The following is a 21,917-nucleotide window of genomic DNA, read 5'->3' as shown; positions in this document are numbered from 1 at the left end:
TTACATGGCTTAAAATCTATTTTGTTCAAAATATTATCATCATGATATCACCACACCTGACCCATCTGTAACTTAATTAACTAAGACTGAGATGAAATAGTCATTGGCAATCATCTAAACATGTCCTAAGCAGCAGTTAGCCCCACAGCAAGAAGGTCCTGGGTTCGACTCCAGAGCAGCATGGAACCTTTTTGTGTTGAGTTTGCGTGTTCCCTCTGTGTTTCCCCTACGACTTAAAACATTCTCAATAGGCTCCCTTATGGAACCTAGTGTGATTCATCAGCCAGTTTCACTTCATAGAAACTGTGACCTCGCAGTGTTAGGATTCGTTCGCTCGACGGTAGGCGGGTACTTTTTTTCATTTAACCAATCGCTGCTGTTTGGCCGCGATGTATGTAATGCACCGCTAACGGGGCTAACTGGTATATTAAGCTTTATCCAAATCCCAAAGGAAGAAGAACAATAACATCTTTCCCCTTGAAATTCACCAAACATTCTCTTTATTCCATCTTTAAATCCTTGATCTTGGGAATTGTTGACAACACTGAAGATATGGCCCTTCACTGATTAGCTGGTACCCGAACTTGCACTTCCGGGGTTTTTTGTGAACAGCCTAGTGTATTTTGACTCCTGAACTAGTTGCTGGAGTGAAATGAAATTGAGTGGAGGCAAAAGGTGGCACCAGCCTGACTATATGGAACCAACTCTCCCCTGAAAATACAACTTCAAATCTCAGTGGGACATTCCTGGTTAAATAAAAAAATAAATAAATATAATTTTGATTTATTCTTTATCGAACCATCATATAAACCTATTTCGTTATACCATAACCCTGATTAACAACATACTCTTTAGTCAATGGTAAATACATCTTCTTCCCTGTAGGACACAGATGCAGCGTACATGGTCAAAGTGGAACTGGAGGCCAAACTGGATGCTCTGAGCGACGAAATCAACTTCCTCCGACAGATTTACGAAGCTGTAAGAGCACTTTGAGATGATGACCCATGTTATTGTGCAGATTAGTGTTTGTTGTGTGTTTTTGTAGATGTTACTGTGCTGATTACTAATGTGTGTTCGTAGGAGATTAGTGAGCTCCAGGGACAGATCAAAGACACATCAGTCATTGTGGAGATGGACAACAGCCGGAACCTGGACATGGACGCCATCGTGGCCGAAGTCAGAGCTCAGTACGAGGACATCGCCACCAGAAGCAGAGCTGAAGCTGAGACATGGTACCAGTCTAAGGTAAAGCACAAGAAAGAAACCGGTCTATTAGCCACTTCTGTTCATATCAGCCAATCACAGAAGAGCAGGTCAGTCCTAAGACACAAAGATAAACTGAAAGAACTGAAAGAATTGAAAGAAGTCCTGGTTTAGTTTAAGTGTGGAGCTGCTGTGATCTACAATGCTAACAATCTAAAAATATCATGGCTGTGGTTATAAGTACTAAAGAACACTTAAAGAGTTTCCTGCTTTGACTCTGTCAGGAAGTGAGTCCTGTGGAATCTGTGGAAGAGAAGCTGAAAATACTTAGTCACATTATCACAAGTGCCCTCTGTGATCATAATCACATTTACACAGTATTGTATTGTAATGTCAAATGTAAAGTATTGTATGTAGTGTTAAAGACTTACACAAAAATGGATTTTCGGTTTTGTCCAGAAAAAAGTATAATAGGCAGGACTCCTAAAAGTTAACAACTAGCTGCTATAATGAAGAAATATTTGTATGTGAAAATTATTAAGCTCAAATTTGATCTCTGACCCTTATTTGTCAGTTTCTGGTCTCTGCCTTTGTATCGTGAGCCAAAAATAAGGAGTCGTGCAAAAGTCACCAAGGTTCAGTCATCATGTGTTTGTTTGAAATGATCTAGAAGAGCTTTGGATTTCCTGTTTAGTGTTGATCAGGATCGTGCGGCGACACTTACACAGTGAAACAGTTTGACACAAGTGACTTTGCAGTATAGTGTGTACAGCATGAATAAATACACCAAGTATTTTCTTTTCACACTGAAGATCATTGAAGTACAAGTGAATACAAAGGTTTATTTATTGAATGTGTTAAGACCCTGTGCCAAGGCCACAACAAAAAGAAGGAGGTGAGAGGCTGGATTTGAAAATAAAATATATTTATGAGCTAAATCACAAACAAAACATACACTGTTTCTGCCTTTGGCCTTTGCACGACTCCTTATTTTTGGTTCATGATACAAAGACAGAGAACAGGAACTGACAGTCACAATATTTATTCACATGATAAAGCAGGTCTCAAATACAAACAAAGTGACATGAACTCATTTTTGACCAAACATGATTTTACAGCATTCTGACTCTGTAGGACAAAACTGTATACTGCCCCCTTGTGGTGGTGTAGCTGCTTCTTGAAGGTTTACTGTTTGTACAGAATAACTTAAATGCTGTTTAATGCTGTAAAACGAGGTAACTCTGGTCAAAGCATCTTTATGGAGTGTAGCGAGTAGATGCAGACTTCTGTTCGCTGTCATCTGTGTTGATTTTATGGAAACTTTTGAGTCAGAAATAAAGTATGTGTGATTCATAGTTTAGTCCAGGATTTGCCCCTATTTAGTATTCTCTATTTTTAGTAGTTGCTCATTAAAGTTGCTATTATGTTCACGCTCTGTTTAAAATCCTGTGTGTACAGTTTGCAGAGATGCAGCATTCTGCGGGCAAATTCGGAGATGACGTGAAATCGACCAAAGCCGAGATCGCAGACTTGAACCGGAGGATCATGAGGCTCCAGTCTGAGATCGACATGGCAAAACAACAGGTGAAGGGCTGCTCTTAGCACTGCAGTCTGCACGTTTTCAGATTCTAGAATGTGATGATGTCCCAGATAAAGTCAGTTTTCCTTTTGATTACATTTCACTGTACCATGAAATCTCCTAAAGGTAAATTCACAAATGTTGAGCCTGATCACTTTTATTAGGGACAAGACCCAAAACCACAACACAAATCTGCATTTGAACTATATTCACTCAGGCTACTCCCATCTGTATTACATATTATTGGCTAAGAGAATGTTGCAATGCCATTTAAAGCCCAGTAAATAAGTTAAGTTAATTAAGTTAAGTTAGTTAAGTTAAGAGTTAATGGACTTCCCCCATCCACAATAGTTCAAGTACCGCAACAGCTTCTACTGTTGCAAATATTCTTTCTCCTGCTTCACATTTAACCCATATTCTGGACTGATTCCCAGTACAAAATAGCAACTGTTATGTTTATTACTGCTACAACTGCTTATTTGCTTCTATTGCAAAAATGCCCAATTTTTATTTTTTTTTTTTTGAGTAATACATACAAACCTGAACATGTACATAACATATGTACATGTCCATGTTTGGACCATTTCTGGTGCTCAAAAGGAGGAGGTGTCTGCCCCAGTTGTTCACCTTAACATGTGGTTGACATACATACATACATACACACACACACATACATACATACATACATACATACATACATACATACATACATACATACATACATACATACATACATACATACATACATACATACACATACATACATACATACATACATACATACATACATACACATACACACATACATACATACATACATACATACATACATACATACAAATATATGTACATACAAACCTATACATACACACATACATACCGTATTTTTCGGACTATAAGGCGCAGTGGATTATACAGTGCATTAAGTGACACTTGAGACTGATCCTTAGCCTATACATCCACGATCCATCGGCAGATTGTGGTGTAACTCGCCCGGCGTTGCCTCCCTGTCTTGGTGAATGTGTATATTTAATGTGAATGTGGGTGGATTATTTAAGTTTTATTTTTTTTATTTCCTACAAGGATGACTCAAATATACATTGAGTAATAATCTGTCTGATGCAAGTTTTGACACATTTGTTTGTGTTTTACAGAAATTAAACTAAAACCACATGGCTCATTTGCATAAACTATAAGTGCTGGGGAAAAAAAACAGTGATTTTGACAGATTTTTGAGCACTGTGTACCACATAAAATCAGTTTGAGGTCAGTAAGCACAACCAGAATTAATACATAAATGCACTGGATTATAAGGGGCACTGTCGATTTTTGAGAAAAAAAAAAAAAGGATTTTAAGTGTGCCTTATTGTCCAAGAAATATGTTACATACATAAACATACACATACATACATGCACAAATATATTTTGTTTATGGTCATGTTACTACTGCACTGTCTCTCTCCCCCTTCAGAGAGCCAACCTGGAGGCACAGATTGCAGAGGCAGAGGAGCGTGGTGAGCTGGCAGTGAAGGACGCCAAGCTGAGGATCCGAGAGCTGGAGGAGGCTCTGCAGAGGGCCAAGCAGGATATGGCCAACCAGGTCAGACAGTACCAGGAGCTCATGAACGTCAAACTGGCCCTGGACATCGAGATCGCCACCTACAGGAAGCTGCTGGAAGGAGAGGAGATCAGGTGAGGAGGGGCAGCCGCTTGGAAAAATGTACTGATTTGTGAAGAACACTGAACAAAACTACAAATGTTTTGCTCTGTATTTCTTCTGAACAGATTAGCCACAGGAATCAAGACCAACATCTCCAAGCAGACATGTAAGTCTTTCAGCATGGATAGTGTGATTATGACCAACTGACCAAGTCCTTATTTGCACCTATAATACTGTGAATGAACTAGATTTACAAACTGGGAATGCTGTTTGGCTTTGGTGTAAAGACATTAAAAAAAGAGACTTTGATCGTGTATGGTCAAATAACATTGCAAATTCCTGATGAAACCTAATGAAGATCAAGTCCAGCATTTGTGTCTATCTTAGTGTAGTGGATCAAACAGAAAGACAAAGTATACAAATAAGCTTAAATTTAATAAAGTTTAAAAAAAAAAAGTAATTTAATAAAGGCTCAAATTAGATGAATCATTAACAAAAAGCCGGGCCCAACTGGGGTTACTTAAACCAAACTGAACAGAACAAAACTAACCCAACCAGAGAAAGAACAGGGCTGTTTAAATACACAAGGGTCAACTAAAAATGAATTACACTAAATAATTAACTAAAACTACTAACTTAATTAAAGTAACAAAAATGCAAATAATTATAATACAGAAAATTATAAGTGATAATAAGTTAACCTAAATCGTGGCTGTGATACTAAAAGTCTTTGTTAAACCACTTCTTGTGCAAAGTTCATAAGAAACACAAACATTTTAATCTTAAAAACAGTGAAAATGTTAAATGTGTTCGCAGAAATGAGTTTCCAGCAACAAAACTGTAGCTGTAACTAAATAATGCAGACAAAAATACCTCTTGATGATACATATCGATACAGCAGCCCATGATATTGATACTGTGTCATCACATTACACAATGTGATATATCACTATTTCGGTATTTTTGCACACCCCTAATAACTAGTGCTCCCCTTTGTTGGGCGTGGACAGCCTCTACCAAGAATCCTCTGTGACTCCATCTGGCCACTCAAACAAAAAGTGTAAGTCATAATTCAGACAAATGTATGCATCCAAAATTAGAAAATATAAGTCTAAATAAAGGAATTCAATTAAACAATGTGTGCAGTGGCACTAAAACCTTTCCTTGGCAGTATCAGCATCTACTCTCAATCAGTTTCAGATCAGTTAGTCTTAAACTGTGACAACCTTTATGACAACCTTTCCACTGTTACACATTTCTAAATCTCAAATGCACCTTTGCGCAGCTGTGAACTATAATGCGTACGGCCTGGAGAGCTCACGCACTCCCTCGTACGTGGCCTGCTCCTTTGGGGGGATGAAGGCGAGCGTCAGCCCTGTGATCTGCGTTGAGCCTCCCACTGTGAAGAGCACCACCGTGACTAAAACCGAGACTGTGATGGTGAAGACCGAGGAAGCCACACCGGTGCAAAAAGAGCCGGAGCCACAGGAACAACAGGAGCAACCGGAAGACAAGGAGGTCCAAGAGGAAGAAGCCATTGAGGAGAAGAAGGAGCAGGAGCAGGAACAGGAACAGGAGAAGGAGCAAGAGCAGGTGGAGGCTGAACCAGCAGCTGAATAAACCTGCACACGCCTGAGATGAAAGCACTACATTATCTTACACTGAGAATTCATTCACCAAAGTGCTCTTCAACTGCTCAATTGGGCCCTAAACTGGGTCATCTGGAGTTTGAGGTTATTGCAGAACTCAGTAACTTATCTTGTTTTTCCCTGTCCAGTTAAAGGTACACTAAGCATTTTTTCTGGTTCTCCATGGAGAGCTTTGCTTTGCCTGGATGCTCCACAGTTTAGCATTAAATGTAGAAAAGCAGGTGACGGCATCAGGCCAAGTTACATTGGGGATGTCTGATTTTCAAGCTATTTATAAATCAATGCCCAGTAACAAAAACCTGCAAGTTCATAAATGTGAAATATTTCAAGTTAATGTCATACTGTGGATTCCAGGCAATTTAAAATTGTTTCCATGGTGGCAGAGCCTCGATCAGAAAAGTCACATAGTGGACCTTTAACTGCAGTGGCCTCCCTCTCCAGTATTCATGTGAAGTTCTTCTGTCATGACTAAAACTCGAAAATAAAATTCTCTGTTTGAAAACTGATGTTGATGATGAGATTTATGATTCTTTATTCACAAAACCACAACTCAACCAATGGCCACAAGTTCTCAAACAGTTGTGAAAGTGAAAAAAAAGTTACTGAGTTTTGTTTGAAGTTTATAATCACACTGGTCACAGATAGGACCAGAAGAAGAGCTCAAAGTAATCATTTATTCAAGTACTTGTTTTAGCGTACTGAATTGACCTATAATAATGTCTTCAAGCACAATATACAACACAGTATGCATTATTACTGCTATGTGCCTTAACATGTACTTGAGTAAAAGTACTGAGCACCACTGTCTCAGTACACTGAGAACTAAAAGCACATGATTAAAACTAAAATGACTTTCCATGAGAGGTTCTAACACAACCCTGCACTGTACCTGGTTGCCCAGAAGGTGGCGCTGTTGCAAGTCTTGTCCCTGCTTTACTAGACACTGAAACTGCTCCTACTGAAATGTATCTGCTAAATAAACATCTTTCACAAAGAAGCTTGGAAGTTTTACAGTGTCTCATTTTTGTTCTTTGTCCGATTTGACTTCTGATTGCTACTACTGTAATAGCAGTAAAAGTAGATTGTATCAGGGAGTAGAAGATTTAAGAAAGGATTGTGTAGTTGTCTCATTAGTAGTAGCTGTAATAGTTGCATCACTAGGAAAATAGCTAGTAGTAGAAATACTTGTTAAGTAGGTAGTAGAAATAGTAGTGAAAGTAACAGCAGCATAAGTACTTGTAGTAAAATCATTGACGTAGAGTAGAAAAGTAAAAGCACTGACACAGAGTATGAGCAGCAGTAGTACAAAAATAAGACAGTAATAATTAGTAGCAGCAGTAGTAGTAATAACATTCTAATTTACTACTCAGTTCACTACTTACTTGGTGGGTAATAGTAAAAGCAGTGGAAGTAAAAACAGTTGAATATTTGTAGTAAAAGCAATGAAACAAAGTAAAAAAGTAGTAAAGTAGTAGCACTGATACAGGAGTACAAGCACCAGTAGCAGCAGCAGCAGCAGTAGTAGTAGTAGTAGTTGTAACAGTAGTAGTAGTAGTAACTTTCAAATTGAATTGTTTTGATCGGGGGCAATGCACAAAAGACATGAACCTTATAAAAAAAGAAATGTGCCGTGTACCAGGTTTTAGCAGAAAAAAAAAAAAATCAATCAATCCAAAATATGTATTGAACACACACGCACACATGCACACGTACACACACACCCAGAGCATTCACATGTTGACTCATCTTATTTGCAGCACTGATGGAAGTAATGACAGAGCTTTTTCTACAAAAATACTTTTTATCTTAAATAATAAAGGTGGTGCAGACAGTGTGGAGTATTGTCAGGTCATTTCCCATATTTCTCTTTGAGGTATCTGCAGCTCACACAGGTCTGAACTTGAGTCTGAATCATGAGCCAAACCCAGGATTTTAAAGTAAATAGCTTCTGTCTTTTGCTCTAAAATGCAAACAAAACTGTACAGAATGTGATTCCCACAAGAGCCACTTCTATTGCTGCTGCTGCTGCTATTAATATGTTCCATTCTTACAGTTCACAAAGGTCAAATCTTCTCACAGTGGAGGACATCTAATCCCCAGTCATGATGAAACCTGTATTGTAAAAGTTTGTTGACTGGTGAAAATAAGAAAAGTTTATAATATATATATATCTATATCTATATATATATATATCTATATATATCTATATCTATATCTATATCTATCTATCTATCTATCTATCTATATATATATATATATATATATATATATATATATATATATATATATATATATATATATATATATATATATATATATAAAGGTCATAAGGTAATGAGAAGCCTGGGTGGAATCAATGTACAATTCATGTTTTGCATATTTGTCATTTCTGTTGAAGCGTGAATGTAAAAAGGTGTGTCCATTCAATCGTAAAACACTCAATCATGAAAATATGTTCTGAGAAGATGCACTGGTGGCTGGAGCAGTAACAGTACCAGGTCTAAGTCCAAGACAACCCACTGAAGGCAAAAACCCTGATCCAGCCTTAAAGTCTAAGGAGGCATCCAGAGCCCACCAGTGCCTGATAGAATAACTCTTAAATATGTCTCCGTATTAGTTGTGTGTTTTCTGGTTGCTAGGTTTAGATCACGCAGTACATGAGTATGTAATTGTGTCATTATTTCACTAAAAACAGGTCCTGCCCTATGTAATGTTTTCAGTGTAATTACAGTAAGCTTGAGTGAAGCATGCTTAGACCTGCTCCAGTCCAGTCAAACTCCACACAGCCAATAAAGATGAACAAAGCGGGCCTGGTACACAGATTTAGAGTATTAAATGGTTATATTGTCACAAGATTTTGTTTTCTGACGTTTTGCCAACTCAACACAAATCATGAGAAATGTTCTCCACTGCTTCACACAGAAGATCTGTGATGCCAGATATAGAAGTAACTGTAGCGGTAGTTATTAAAGTAACAGTAGTAATTATTACTACTAGAAAATTCTGTAAGGAGTTGTAGTGATATAATCCTATTATTATCTCCACCTTGTGAGACATCTCATGAATGCATTGTAGATAGAAATGGGAGTGTTCCTCTGCTTTGGACTCTTTCCAAATAGTGGGGCGGGACCAAAAAAGTAGGTTGCATTTTAAATTAATCTTGTCTACATGAGTAATTGCATGTATTGACATTTTTAATTCTGTGCAATCCGAGTATTTAAGGAGAATAACCTGCTGTGTGGTGAGAGCGTATTGAGAACATATACATGATACATGAAAGTGAGTCAGCCGTCAGTATGAGCCCTGTGACTCACTGAGGCAAACCTGGTGCAAAGGTAAGAGAATACAACCACCCTCTGAGAAATCAGACTTTCTGACATGCAATTTGTTTCCAAGCAGTTAATGACATAACCAGTACTACCACTACTACTCCTCCCACCACCACTATTAACACTATTACTACTACTACTACTCAGAGTCTACTGCAAAAATCACTGCTGCCAGAAATTGACTCCATGACCTTCTCCCACTTTGTTTCCAACAACTATTGATCCTGAGCCCATGTCCTGGTGCTCTCAGAGAAATAGTAGTACTACACTGTTGTGACACAGGCACAGATGAAAGACCCGGTTACATAACATGAGCTAGTACTTGTTCTTGTGACTACATGACATGCATTCTGTTCTCTGTGACTGAGGGAGGGGCCGTGGATGCCAGTCAGCGCTTCAGACCAGCCAAACTTCTTCCATTATCGCCTCGCCCAATACTTTACAACCACATCTGTGAAAACCTTTGTGTTCTCTCACTAGCGGAGCCCTGCCACTCACACAGGCCCCGCACAAAGCAGACATTCATACTGTGAAAGAAGAAAAAGTGATCATTTTTAATATCCTACAGTAAGAGTGGTGAGGAAATGGACGTCTGTCAGTGTGTGTATCAAGGTGTCAGCTCTGCAAACATGTACGAAAGGAAAAGTACATGCACCACAGTTCAGTGCATTTACATTATGTAAAAAATGAAAGAGATAAGAGCTGTATTTAGAGATATAGAGGAACAGACCAGAAGAGCCAAATGTGAAGACGGGTGCAGACAGGAGCAGAACCACAGGAACAAACAGGTGCAAAACCAAAGGTGCAGAGCCAGGGGGGCAGACAGGTGCAGACAGGTGCAGAGCCCGAGGAGCAGACAGGTGCAGATAGAGCGTGTCCACATTACAAGGCCTGCACAAGATCATGAAAGTCTATGAATTCATTGGTTAGATCAGGGGTGGGCAAACTTTTTGACTCGTGGGCCACAAAGGGTTCCAAAATTTGACGGAAGGGCCGGACCAGGAGGAGATGGATGGAGTTTTTTGGTAATCCACTTCATGAGAGAAAAAAAATAACATGGGATATGTAGAAAACATCACATATTATTGAAATATCACATAGTTGAAAATCATTAGAACGAAGTCTTACAAGTCCCACGGTATTTATTACTTTTTATTGAAATTACTTTTAAAACACTGAAAATTATTATTATTTAAGTTCGGCGGACCCGATTAAAAAGCCTAAAGGGCCGCATATGGCCCCCGGGCCGTAGTTTGCCCACCCCTGGGTTAGATGATGCTAAGGTCAAAGCCCCTAGAAAACAGAAAGTCTTGAAATAGATCATTTCTAGATGTGAGAATAATGCAGAGCATCAGGTGAGAGGAATATTTGTGAATTAGCCTCTAACCCCAGAAAAAAACTCCTGTCTTCCACAAACACAGATTTAATTGTGTTAGGAAATTTTAACAGTTACTCAAGAGCTTATAATGAAACATGAAAGATATCTGAACAGTATGATGAATGCCAAACCTCAGTGAATTCTCTCCAGGGCATCCTGTGTGCTCGTGCAAACTGTCAGATTTAATGTTTTACATCGAGACAACACCAGAGGCACTCCTAAAATATCTCAGATTAATGTGTTCAATCCAGGATGAGTATGAACACATCAGCTAGTAGTCATTTCACAGGGATGACTTAAGGCGTAGATTTAGTCGTGGATTCGTCTGCAGTGAAGGGTGGAGATAAACCAGGAGATCTAGAGAAAGTGAACTGCCATTGTGTGAGAAAGGTGTGTCACTAATGTCAAACCAAGAAACTAGAACTAGCAGTGAGCTGCAGAGATGGGAGCAGTTCACTGCAGTTCAAATAAAGAACTTTTATTAGGATACAAGTACATACCTTTTGACATTAGCTGCAGGCTAATAGTAGCAGCTATAGCCACAGTTCAAACCTCTGTGAGGAATAGTAATAGTAGTAGTAGTACTGATAACACACTGCAGTAATGTTTTCTGATTGACAATACGTAACATGGGCTGAAATATCTACGCTTGATTTATTCAGTGCCCATGACTGAGTGGTCGGTGCACATGCTGGCTGGGTGAGTCTTTCTGTGTGCACTTAGTCCTGATCAAACCAAGCTTAACATTTGAAGACCAGACCCTGCACAATGGTCACCTATAGTCTCCAACAGCCGGGTCTTGACTTGAACCAGGAAGTGCGAGCACATGCACATGTGGATCTGGTCTGTGGTGTTTGGTCTCAGGGACTTCACAGCAGCTCTGCTTGTGCACAAGTCTCTTCATGGCCGAGCACCAAAGTACATCTCATGCATATTAGTGCCACGTGAACCATCTGCACTCTGAGGAGCTCAGGCACCGGCTCCCAGCTGTCCTGATTTAGTCCCTCAGCATTTCAGTTTAATACAGCTATAATCTGGAACACTCGTCCTGATGTAGGCCAGGTCTTTGCTCTCGCAATGTTTGAATCCCGGCTCAGAACAGTTTAGCTGCAAATGACTGAAGGTTTTTTAAGCAGTTTGCTGATTTGCTTTGTACGTAGTTTTTAAAGTATGAAGTTCTAGCAATTCGTTGAATATCAGTTTCTTCAGTTTTTGAAAATATTGGGTTTGTTGAGTCTCTGTATCCCCTTCAGCTGATGATTCTTACAGCTCTTTTGTGTAAAAGGAAAGTTTTACAGGCACTTCCTCATACTTCAATACGGTAGGTCAGATATAGAACAATCAATCATTTATACAACTTTACTCTTCTGTAATCAATGTTTTACCTTATGTAATGCAGCTATTATTGTGATCAGTTCATTTTGACATTATCTCCATGGGATTTTCATGTCAGATGTTCAGCATTCATCGCACATAGAAACTCATGTGTCCTTCCTATTTCTTCATCTCTAGTAAATAATGAGGCCTTGATACGTTTTTCCTGCTACTAAATAATATGTCCACAGAGTGGTGTCATCAGCAAATAAAATACACCTTAAAAATTAAGACACAGATGTAATATTGTCAATTAGAAAAGGTAAATGATTTGTGTTATTTGTTTGTGTTGTGATTTAATGTACGTCTTTTTTTTGTAAAGCACTTTTAATGACTTTGTGTCTAAGAATTGTGCAGTAAATAAACTTGCCCAGCAGCCTTAAAGGTGCTCAGATGCAGGAGACAAAGTAAATTATGCACTACAACCAAACAAATGAGACAGTTGATGGTTAAATGCCAAAGAACAATCTGTGCACATAAACAATGCAACTTTATCAAGCTGTTTGACAAAGATGATCTAAGCATTCCATCACATGGTACGCTTCACTTTCTCCAACAAGTTACAACAAAGACTTATGTAATCTACAATATGTAAAAGCCGGCCACTTTATTAGGTATAGGTTAGAGTTTAGATCCAGGCATAACATGAATCAACCCTCCAGATGCAGACCCTGCTCAGTTTGAAACTATGCATCAGGATGGAGAAGAGAGTCCTGGGTTTGACCGACTTCAAACTACACCAATAAGGAAGTCCTTGTGGAGACCTGGTTTTGAGGAGCTGAAACATGACAGAGGTCACGAAGAGGTCAGAATATGTATACAGTATTTTATTTTTTCATTTCCACAACCCCCAACCGTCTGTAGGGTTTAGAGAGCCCAGGGTCAAAGGTGAAGTGGAATGCATGGAGCTGGGGGTCCATTAGCTGTGGAGATGTGCTTGGCTTGTACACTCCTGTCTAATTGCTGCAGAGAAACTTTGGCCCACAGATACAGACTAGACAAACTGTCCAACCAGGACATGAGGCCACTTTAAATCAACTTAAACAAGAAGGGAGAGAGGAAGGGGGGACTAATTTATACACATACACTGTTCAAAAAACTTAAAGGAACGCATAAGATCTCAATGTTAAAAAAAAATAAATAAATCTGTTGGATGTCTATACAAATCTGGAGAGGGCAATGTCTTAGGAACAAAAGGACACACAACAGATGCACTAGAGCAGTACCAATGAGACAACCTCTAAAACAGATTTCTCCCTATTGATCTTTTCTGGCTGATTTTCCTCTAGTGTTGCTTTGGCTTCATCTCTACTGGGAGAATGAGGCTGTTCCTTAAACCTACAGAAGCTGCACAGATTGTCCAACTTCTCCAGGATGATACATCCGGAGATGCCGTTGTAAAAGTGATTTGGAGGAGATTTCAGCAGTTACTCTAGGAGAGCTGGACAGGGCCATAGAAGTTTTTTTTTTCATCAGCAGAATCTATATCTGCTCCTTTGTGCAGGAGGAACAGCCTGAGCACTGGTGTGAATGTCTCTGCCCAAACAGTCACAAGCACACTTCATGAGGACACCACGTCCTGTAGTGGGCCCTTTGCTCACCACCAGCACAGTGAAGCTCCATTGGCTACACTACAGAAGAATTGACAAGTCCTCCACTGGTGCCCTGTGCTTTTCCCAGAGGAGAACATGTTCACCCTGATCACCTGTGACAGACGTGAAAGAGTTTGGAGAAGACAAGTGGAACGCTTTGCTGCAACGTGGTTCAGCATGAGCTGTTTTGTGGTGGGTCAGTGATGGTCTGGGGAGGCATTGTCAGACTCTGCGCTAGTGCAATAGGTCCTGGGTTCCTCCTGATACACAATAACGCCCAGTCTCATGTGGCAAGAGTCTGTGGGCAGAACCTGAAGGATGAAGGATTGATACAACTGAATGGTCCTCACGATCATCTGACTTAAACCTGATAGAACACTCTGGGACATTATGTTTGGGTGCATCAGACGCTGGATGGTTGCTCCTCAGACTCTACAGGAGCTCAGTGATGCCCTTACACAGATCAGGGAGAAGCTCGTACAAAACACCATCGTCGTCTCATTAGGAGCGAGACACGTCGTTGTCAAACATGCACACAAACATGTGGAGGCCACACAAGAGATTGAGAAGTATTTTGAGTTGCAAAAATTGAATATAAAATGGATCAACCTGCCACGTGATTATTTCAATTTAATTTTCAGATTGTCAGATTGTCTATAATAATTATAATTTGATTTTCAGATTGTCAATAAAAATCAAGAGATGTGGGATCCTTTTGCAGACATTGCCCTGTCCATATATATATAGATAGATAGACAGTGTTGGGGAGTAACGGATTACATGTACCGGAGTTACGTAATCAGAGCACAAATTATGAGTAACTGTATTCAGTTACAGTTACCGTTTCGATGAGTGGTAATTGGATTACAGTTACTTTGTTGAAATAAATGGATTACATGGTGGTATTTTCCTGTTTTCACATTTTGGGCTATATCCCCCCCTAGATCTAAACCAGGACTAAAACCAGGTATAAACTCGATCTAAACTAGATTTAAACCAGGTCTAAACCAGGCCTAACCAGTTTTAAACCAGGAGTAAACCAGGACTAAACCAGAACTAAACCAGTACTAAACCAGGGCTAAACCAGCACTAAACCAGGGCTAAACCAGGACTAAAACAGGACTAAACCAGGACTAAAACAGGACTAAACCAGGACTAAAACAGGATTTAACAGGACTAAATCATGCTGCATGGACGTGTCTCCTCCTCTATCAATAATATTTTTAATATCATTAAGTAAAGGCTGGGCACTTTATTTTCTTTTAACAGACCAAACATCTTATGTTACGATACCCAAGTCTTTTCTTCTCTACAGGCAATCAAGTAATCCAAACTATTCAGATTATGTTACTCACTTTAAGTAATTTAATGGATTACGTTACAAACTACATTTTGGTGTGGGTAATCTGTAATCTGTAGGGGAATACATTTTAAACATTCCCGACACTGTAGATAGATATAGATATAGATATAGATATAGATATAGATATAAAAATGGACATGAGCAGCAGGGGTCCCCATCATATCTGTGTGCCAGATTACGACTACTGTGAGAAGAAACATCTCAATGTTACAACTATTGTGTTTAGAAACAACATGAATGAAGAAGTGAAATCTTTTCATGTTTCTCACTTTATATTCTGTGTCAGTATTATGACAGTATTACGGCCTGAGAGTAGAATGTCTTTCAAATCAATATTTACACAAATAAATGTGACTCCATCCCTTGTTTCTCTGTGTTTCCCTGTACACCTGTGTGTGAGCAGAGCGCGGGGCTTAAGGCGCACGGCTGTAAATACCTTGAGCTGATCTTATCTTGTCCAGTGCTAATGAGTCAGGTACTTTCACTCTCCTATTTAAAAGAGTCACAGTAACACACCCAACACATGTTTATTCACTACAGACCACTAACGCCTTTCAAATATAGAACAAACGACTGGACTGAGAGAACAGGATGAAAACATGACCAAGAGCAATCAGACAAATTAGGATACTACTGAATTAAAATCTGAAGAATAAAACATAAGGACTTCCTATGAATAATGTACCAAACACGAGCAGAAGGCTCAGGGACTACAGTCTCTCCCACACTCATGAATAAAGCCACTTTCATTAGGAACAAAAGAGTTGGCACACTACAAAACCTAAGACTACAAAAGTTGGCATAGCATGAAATCCTAGGATCTTACCACTGTGTCATAACGTACAGTTTACATTAATCAAAGTCAGATATAGCTGATTTTGCAAAAATATAAGATCTTTAACCTTCGTTTGAGTTATGGGTGAGTTGTGAATGACTGTTGTGCGTCACATGTGAGTGCCGTTGATAATTTTAAGGGATGCAAAGTTCTGTGGCACCTGGTTAATCATTTTCTACTAGTACTGGCCCTAAAGGCGTGGGGCCGCAGTAAAGAGGGTGGAGATCTGAACACACTTTTCCTCATGACCTGTTGAAACATGCATCAGAGTTTTAAACTGCAAACAACTAATGTACTATTGCACTTATTAAACTATAAAATACAAATCTATTGAGCATCTCTCATATAAGAGCCACTGTGTACAGGACAACAGACAGGCTCCAAGAGCTACAAGAATGCTGCTTCAATTCAATAAAGATCATTAGTTACTCTGTACTGTCAGAAATACTATAATACTGATTACTTCCGCCATCGCTGGGTAATAGTAGTAGAGTTATGGCTCCTGCTGTGTGTGTGTGTGTGTGTGTGTGTGTGTGTGTGTGTGTGTGTGTGTGTGGTTGCCAGGGAGGAGCTCCAAAAAGAATTGTGTCATTAAAGATAGTGGAGTGTGAGGAGAGTGTTGGAAGAAATACAACAGGATAATACAACTGCAGAAACACTTTTGTTTTGAAAGAATGAAAGAACATTTATATTTGAAAGAATGCATTTGAATAGATTTATAGTTGGTGTGAGTAAAGTAAAGCGTGCATCACACACATTACACTGTCTGAGGAGCTCCTGACTCAGGGACACTAACGCACAATAGTCTCACTTTAAGTCAATGAAGCGGGTGAGTAATTGGGTGGGTGGTGTCACAGGAATGTCTCGTTGCTCAGAACAGACCTGCATCAACAGGCCCATCTGTATCACCGAAGACTCATCTGTGTCACTGCAGGCCTATCTGTACCACTGCAGACTCAGGGAGTTTTCACAGCCGCTAGTTCGATTATTTGGTCCTCACAAGGCAATAAAATTGTGATTATGTAGCAAATCAACTCCAGTGTGATCCATGTTCTCATCTGCAAACGAACCAAAATTGGTCCAATTGATGTGCCTCTGTTTCCCTGGAAAACAGCGATACCTCCAATGACCAACACCGATGTTCCCTGTTAAGATCATGGGCCGTCCTCATCTCAAGTGTCTTCATGAACTCATAAAACAGCAACATGTAGAACTTTGTCCAAACTCACCACATCAGCCCAGAACAGAAGCGCTGAGTTTGACAGCAGCAAGCAACAGCGTTAAAGAGGAACACCACAGCTCGCAGCTCCTCAGGACGGGGCTGGGGTCTGGTCCTTGGTCTGTTCCTCTATGCGCGTTGAACAGATGGTCCGGAGGCTCCATCCTCCATGTGCTGGTTCCAGACGGTTACGAGCAAGACCAGTGTGCAGTGGACTGGGTCTGAGCGGGTACGTTCTGTCGTCTGCGCGCTGGTTCCATGCGGGGAAAGTGAGAATACGCTGTGGGGTACAAGGTCCAGACGGGCTGCTCTGGTCCTCCTCACTCAAGAACCGTGGTGGTGCAAAGCATCCAGACAAAAGCATGAATCCAGTTTGGTTGGTTATATGTTAATCTGAGCATCCGTCCTCCGTGCATTTGGTTCTTCCAGAGGAAAGCGCTTCTCAGGCCGAGGCTCCTGACACCGCTCCCCGCTCCAGCTCCTCTGAGCCCGGCCTGAACCGGAGCTGCTCCCGCTGGGTCAGGACTCTGGTTTGCATCTAGTCCGACTGTATTTCTCACACTAGTCTAAAAGCTACCCCATGAACTGCCACCTTACCGTGGTGGGGGAGTTTGCGTACCCGAATGATCCTAGGAGCTATGTTGCCCGGGGCATTACGCCCCTGGTAGGGTCTCCCATGGCAAACAGGTCCTAGGTGACGGGGCAGACTAAGAGCAGTTCACAAAACCCCAATGAACAATTTAAAATCGAGGACCGTTATGTCATCCGGTATGGCGCAGCCGGGGTCCCACCATGGAGCCAGGCCTGGGGTTGGGGCTCGAATGCGAGCGCCTGGTGGCCGGGCCTTTGCCCATGGGGCCCAGCCCAGGCTCAGCCCGAAAGGACGACGTGGGTCCACCCTCCTGTGGGCTCACCACCCGCAGAGGGGTTCATAGGGGTCGGGTGCATAGAGGACTGGGACAGGTGTCTCGACGGCCTGGTCCGCACACATAGCATCTGGCTGTGACGACGTGGAACGTCACTTCGCTGGGGGGGAAGGAGCCCGAGCTTGTGCAGGAGGTTGAGAGATACCGGCTAGATATAGTTGGGCTCACTTCTACGCACAGCTTGGGCTCTGGTACCCAACTCCTTGAAGGGGGTTGGGCCCTCCATTTCTCTGGCGTTGCCCATGGGGAGCGGCGGCGAGCTGGTGTGGGCTTGCTTATAGCCCCACAGCTCAGCCGCCACATGTTGGAGTTCACCCCAGTGAAAGAGAGGGGCGCGTCCCTGCGCCTTCGGGTGGGGGACAGGTCTCTCACTGTGGTGTCGGCCTATGGGCCGAACAGCAGTGTAGAGTACCCGGCCTTCTTGGAGTCCCTGGGAGGGGTACTGGACAGTGCACCGACTGGGGACTCCGTTGTTCTACTGGGGGACTTCAACGCCCATGTGGGCAACGCCAGTGACACCTGGAGAGGGGTGATCGGGAGGAACGGCCTCCCTGATCTGAACCCGAGTGGTGTTCTGTTATTGGACTTCTTTGCTAGTCACAGTTTGTCCATAACAAACACCATGTTCGAGCACAAGGGTGTCCATAAGTGCACGTGGCACCAGGACACCCTAGGCTGGAGGTCGATGATCGACTTTGTCATTGTGTCATCTGACCTCTGGCCGCGTGTCTTGGACACTCGGGTGAAGAGGAAGCCGGAGGGACCTGGCAAGCCCAAGCGTGTAGTGAGGGTCTGTTGGGAACGTCTGGCAGAGCCCTCTGTCAGAGGGATCTTCAACTCACACCCCCAGGAGAGCTTCTCCCAGATTCCGGGGGAGGTTGGGGACATGGAGTCCGAGTGGACTATGTTCTCAGCCTCTATTGTCAATGCAGCCACTTGTAGCTGTGGGCGTAAGGTCTGGTGCCTGTTGTGGCGGCAATCCCGGAACCCGGTGGTGGACACCGGAAGTAAGGGATGCCGTCAAGCTGAAGAAAGACCCCTATCGGGCCTTGTTGGTTCATGGGACTCCTGAGGCAGCTGAAGGGTACCGGCAGGCCAAGCGTGCTGCAGCCCGTGCGGTCGCAGAGGCAAAAACTCAGAGCTGGGAGGAGTTTGGGGAGGCCATGGAGGAGGACTATTGGACGGCCTCAAAGAATTTCTGGCAAACCGTCCGACGCCTCAGGAGGTTGAAGCAGTTCTTTATCAACACTGTTTACAGTGTGGGGGAAGAGCTGTTAACCTCAACTGGGGACACTGTCGGGCGGTGGAAGGAATATATTGAGGATCTCCTCAATCCCACCATCACGTCTTCCGAGGAGGAAGCAGAGGCTGGGGACTCAGAGGCGGACTCGTCCATCACCTTGGCTGAAGTCACTGAGGTGGTTGGCAAGCTCCTTGGTGGCAAGGCTCCGGGGGTGGACAAGATCCGTCCTGAGTACCTTAAGTCTCTGGATGTTGTGGGGCTGTCTTGGTTGACACGCCTCTTCAACATCGCATGGCGGTTGGGAACAGTACCTCTGGACTGGCAAACCGGGGTGGTGGTCCCTCTGTATAAGAAGGGGGACCAGAGGGTGTGTTCCAACTACAGGGGAATCACACTCCTCAGCCTCCCCGGTAAGGTCTATGCCAGGGTACTGGAAAGGAGAATCTGGCTGATAGTTGAACCTCGGATCCAGGAGGAGCAGTGTGGTTTTCGTCCTGGCCGTGGAACACTGGACCAGCTCTACACCCTCCATCGTATGCTCGAGGGTTCATGGGAGTTTGCCCAACCAGTCCACATGTGCTTTGTGGATCTGGAGAAGGCATTCGACCGTGTCCCTCGTGGTGTCCTATGGGGGGGTGCTCTGGGAGTATGGGGTCCAGGGCCCTTTGCAAAGTTCTGTCCGGTCCCTGTATGACCGGAGCAGGAGCTGTGTTCGCATTGCCGGCAGTAAGTAAAACCTGTTCCCGGTGTATGTTGGACTCCGCCAGGGCTGCCCTTTGTCACCGGTTCTGTTCATTGTGTTTATGGACAGAATTTGTAGGTGCAGCCAGGGGTCGGAGGGGGTCCAGTTTGGGGACCACAGGATCTCTGCTGTTCGCAGATGATGTTGTCCTGATGGCTCCATCAAACCAGGACCTGCAATGTGCACTGGGGCGGTTTGCAGCCGAGTGTGAAGCAGCTGGGATGAAGATCAGCTCCTCCAAGTCCGAGGCCATGGTCCTCAACCGGAAAAAGTTGGCTTGCCATCTCCTGGTGGGTGGAGAGTCCCTGCCTCAAGTGGAGGAGTTCAAGTATCTCGGGGTCTTGTTCATGAGTGAGGGGAGGATGGAACGTGAGATTGACAGGTGGATAGGTGCAGCATTGGCAGTGAGGCGGTCGCTGTGTCGGACCGTTGTGGTGAAGAGGGAGCTGAGTCGAAAGGCGAAGTTCTCGATTTACCGGTCAATCTACGTTCCTACCCTCACCTGTGGTCACCTCACCTGTGAGCTTTGGGTAATGACTGAAAGGACAAGATCGCGGATACAAGCGGTCGAAATGAGTTTCCTCTGCAGGGTGGCTGGGTGCTCCCTTAGAGATAGGGTGAGGAGCTCAGTCACACGGGAGGAGCTCGGAATAGAGCCGCTGCTCCTCCACGTTGAGAGGAGCCAGCTTAGGTGGCTCGGGCATCTGTTTCGGATGCCTCCTGGACGCCTCCCTCGGGAGGTGTTCCAGGCATGTCCCGGGGAAGACCCAGGACATGCTGGAGGGACTATGTCTCTCGGCTGGCCTGGGAACATCTCAGGATCCCCCTGGAAGAGCTGGAGGAAGTGTGTGTGGAGAGGGAAGTCTGGGAGGCCCTCCTCAGACTGTTGCCCCCGCGACCCGACCCCGGATAAGTGGAAGAAAATGGATGGATGGATAGTCTAAAAGCAAGACATTTTTAAAGTTGTATCAATTGGATAGGCTATTGCCTAATTTTTGCCATAAAATTATACATTCTGTGTATTGGCCTTTGATGGCAAAATAATTTGAAAATGAGTCGTGGCTGCGTCTGGACAACAATCTGTTACTGCACTGGAGTCGTACAGAGCGCCATTTCAGTCAGAGGAGATGTGTGTCCTCCCATGATGCATTTGGAATAGTTCGTTTGGACCTGCTGTCTATGGTTTGGACCCGAGTTCGCGTTCACATCAGAGTTTCGCACCAGAGTTTGGTATTTGGTGCGGATTCAAGCGAACCGAGACCACCTCTTTTTTGAGGTCTCGGTCTGCTTGAGTTGGTCCGGGTCCGAGTTCGATTGACGCTTTCACACCAACGCAAATGAACCACTTTTGAATGAAGAGCTTTTGGTTCGAACGCACCGTTTGGTGAAAGCACCAGATACTGTCGGTGTGAAAGCAGCTCAGGCTCATCTGTGGAGGTCCAGCCCCAAACTACAAGGGAAACAAAAAAGACTTGAGAACTTCCTGAAAGCCTGAAGTTTCCAAATGAAACATCAGACACAATCTATCCCAGTCCTTCTACAGATAACACATCTACATCTACACACAACACACATAACACACACACAACACAAACACAACACAACACAAACACACACGACACACAAAACAAACACAACACACATGACACACACGACACAACACAAACACACCACACACAACACACACACAACACACGACACATACAACATGCACACAACACACACACAACACACATACACACAACACACACACAACACACACACACAAAACAAACACAACACACATGACACACACGACACAACACAAACACACCACACACAA

At 42.8% G+C, this 21,917-nt stretch overlaps 1 protein-coding gene across 3 annotated transcripts in view; it reads left to right on the top strand.

Moving 5' to 3' along the window:
- LOC110165701 (keratin, type II cytoskeletal 8-like) overlaps nucleotides 1-7,070 on the top strand; it is a 22,050-nt gene extending 14,980 nt beyond the window's left edge. For all 3 annotated transcript variants that reach the window (XM_055160724.1, XM_055160723.1, XM_055160722.1), the window contains 6 exons: nucleotides 886-981; nucleotides 1,084-1,248; nucleotides 2,665-2,790; nucleotides 4,257-4,477; nucleotides 4,571-4,611; nucleotides 5,731-7,070. In XM_055160724.1, coding sequence (XP_055016699.1) covers nucleotides 886-981; nucleotides 1,084-1,248; nucleotides 2,665-2,790; nucleotides 4,257-4,477; nucleotides 4,571-4,611; nucleotides 5,731-6,065 — 984 coding nt within the window. In that variant the 3' untranslated portion in view covers nucleotides 6,066-7,070. The remainder of the gene's footprint in view (nucleotides 1-885; nucleotides 982-1,083; nucleotides 1,249-2,664; nucleotides 2,791-4,256; nucleotides 4,478-4,570; nucleotides 4,612-5,730) is intronic.
- Nucleotides 7,071-21,917: the final 14,847 nt, after the last annotated feature.

Source organism: Boleophthalmus pectinirostris, unplaced genomic scaffold, assembly GCF_026225935.1.
Source record: "Boleophthalmus pectinirostris isolate CB_2022bp ecotype Guang Dong unplaced genomic scaffold, ASM2622593v1 HiC_scaffold_3, whole genome shotgun sequence".
NCBI lineage: Eukaryota > Metazoa > Chordata > Actinopteri > Gobiiformes > Gobiidae > Boleophthalmus > Boleophthalmus pectinirostris.
The sequence above is the reverse complement of the archived record's forward strand: the minus strand, read 5'-3'. Positions and strand labels throughout refer to the sequence as shown.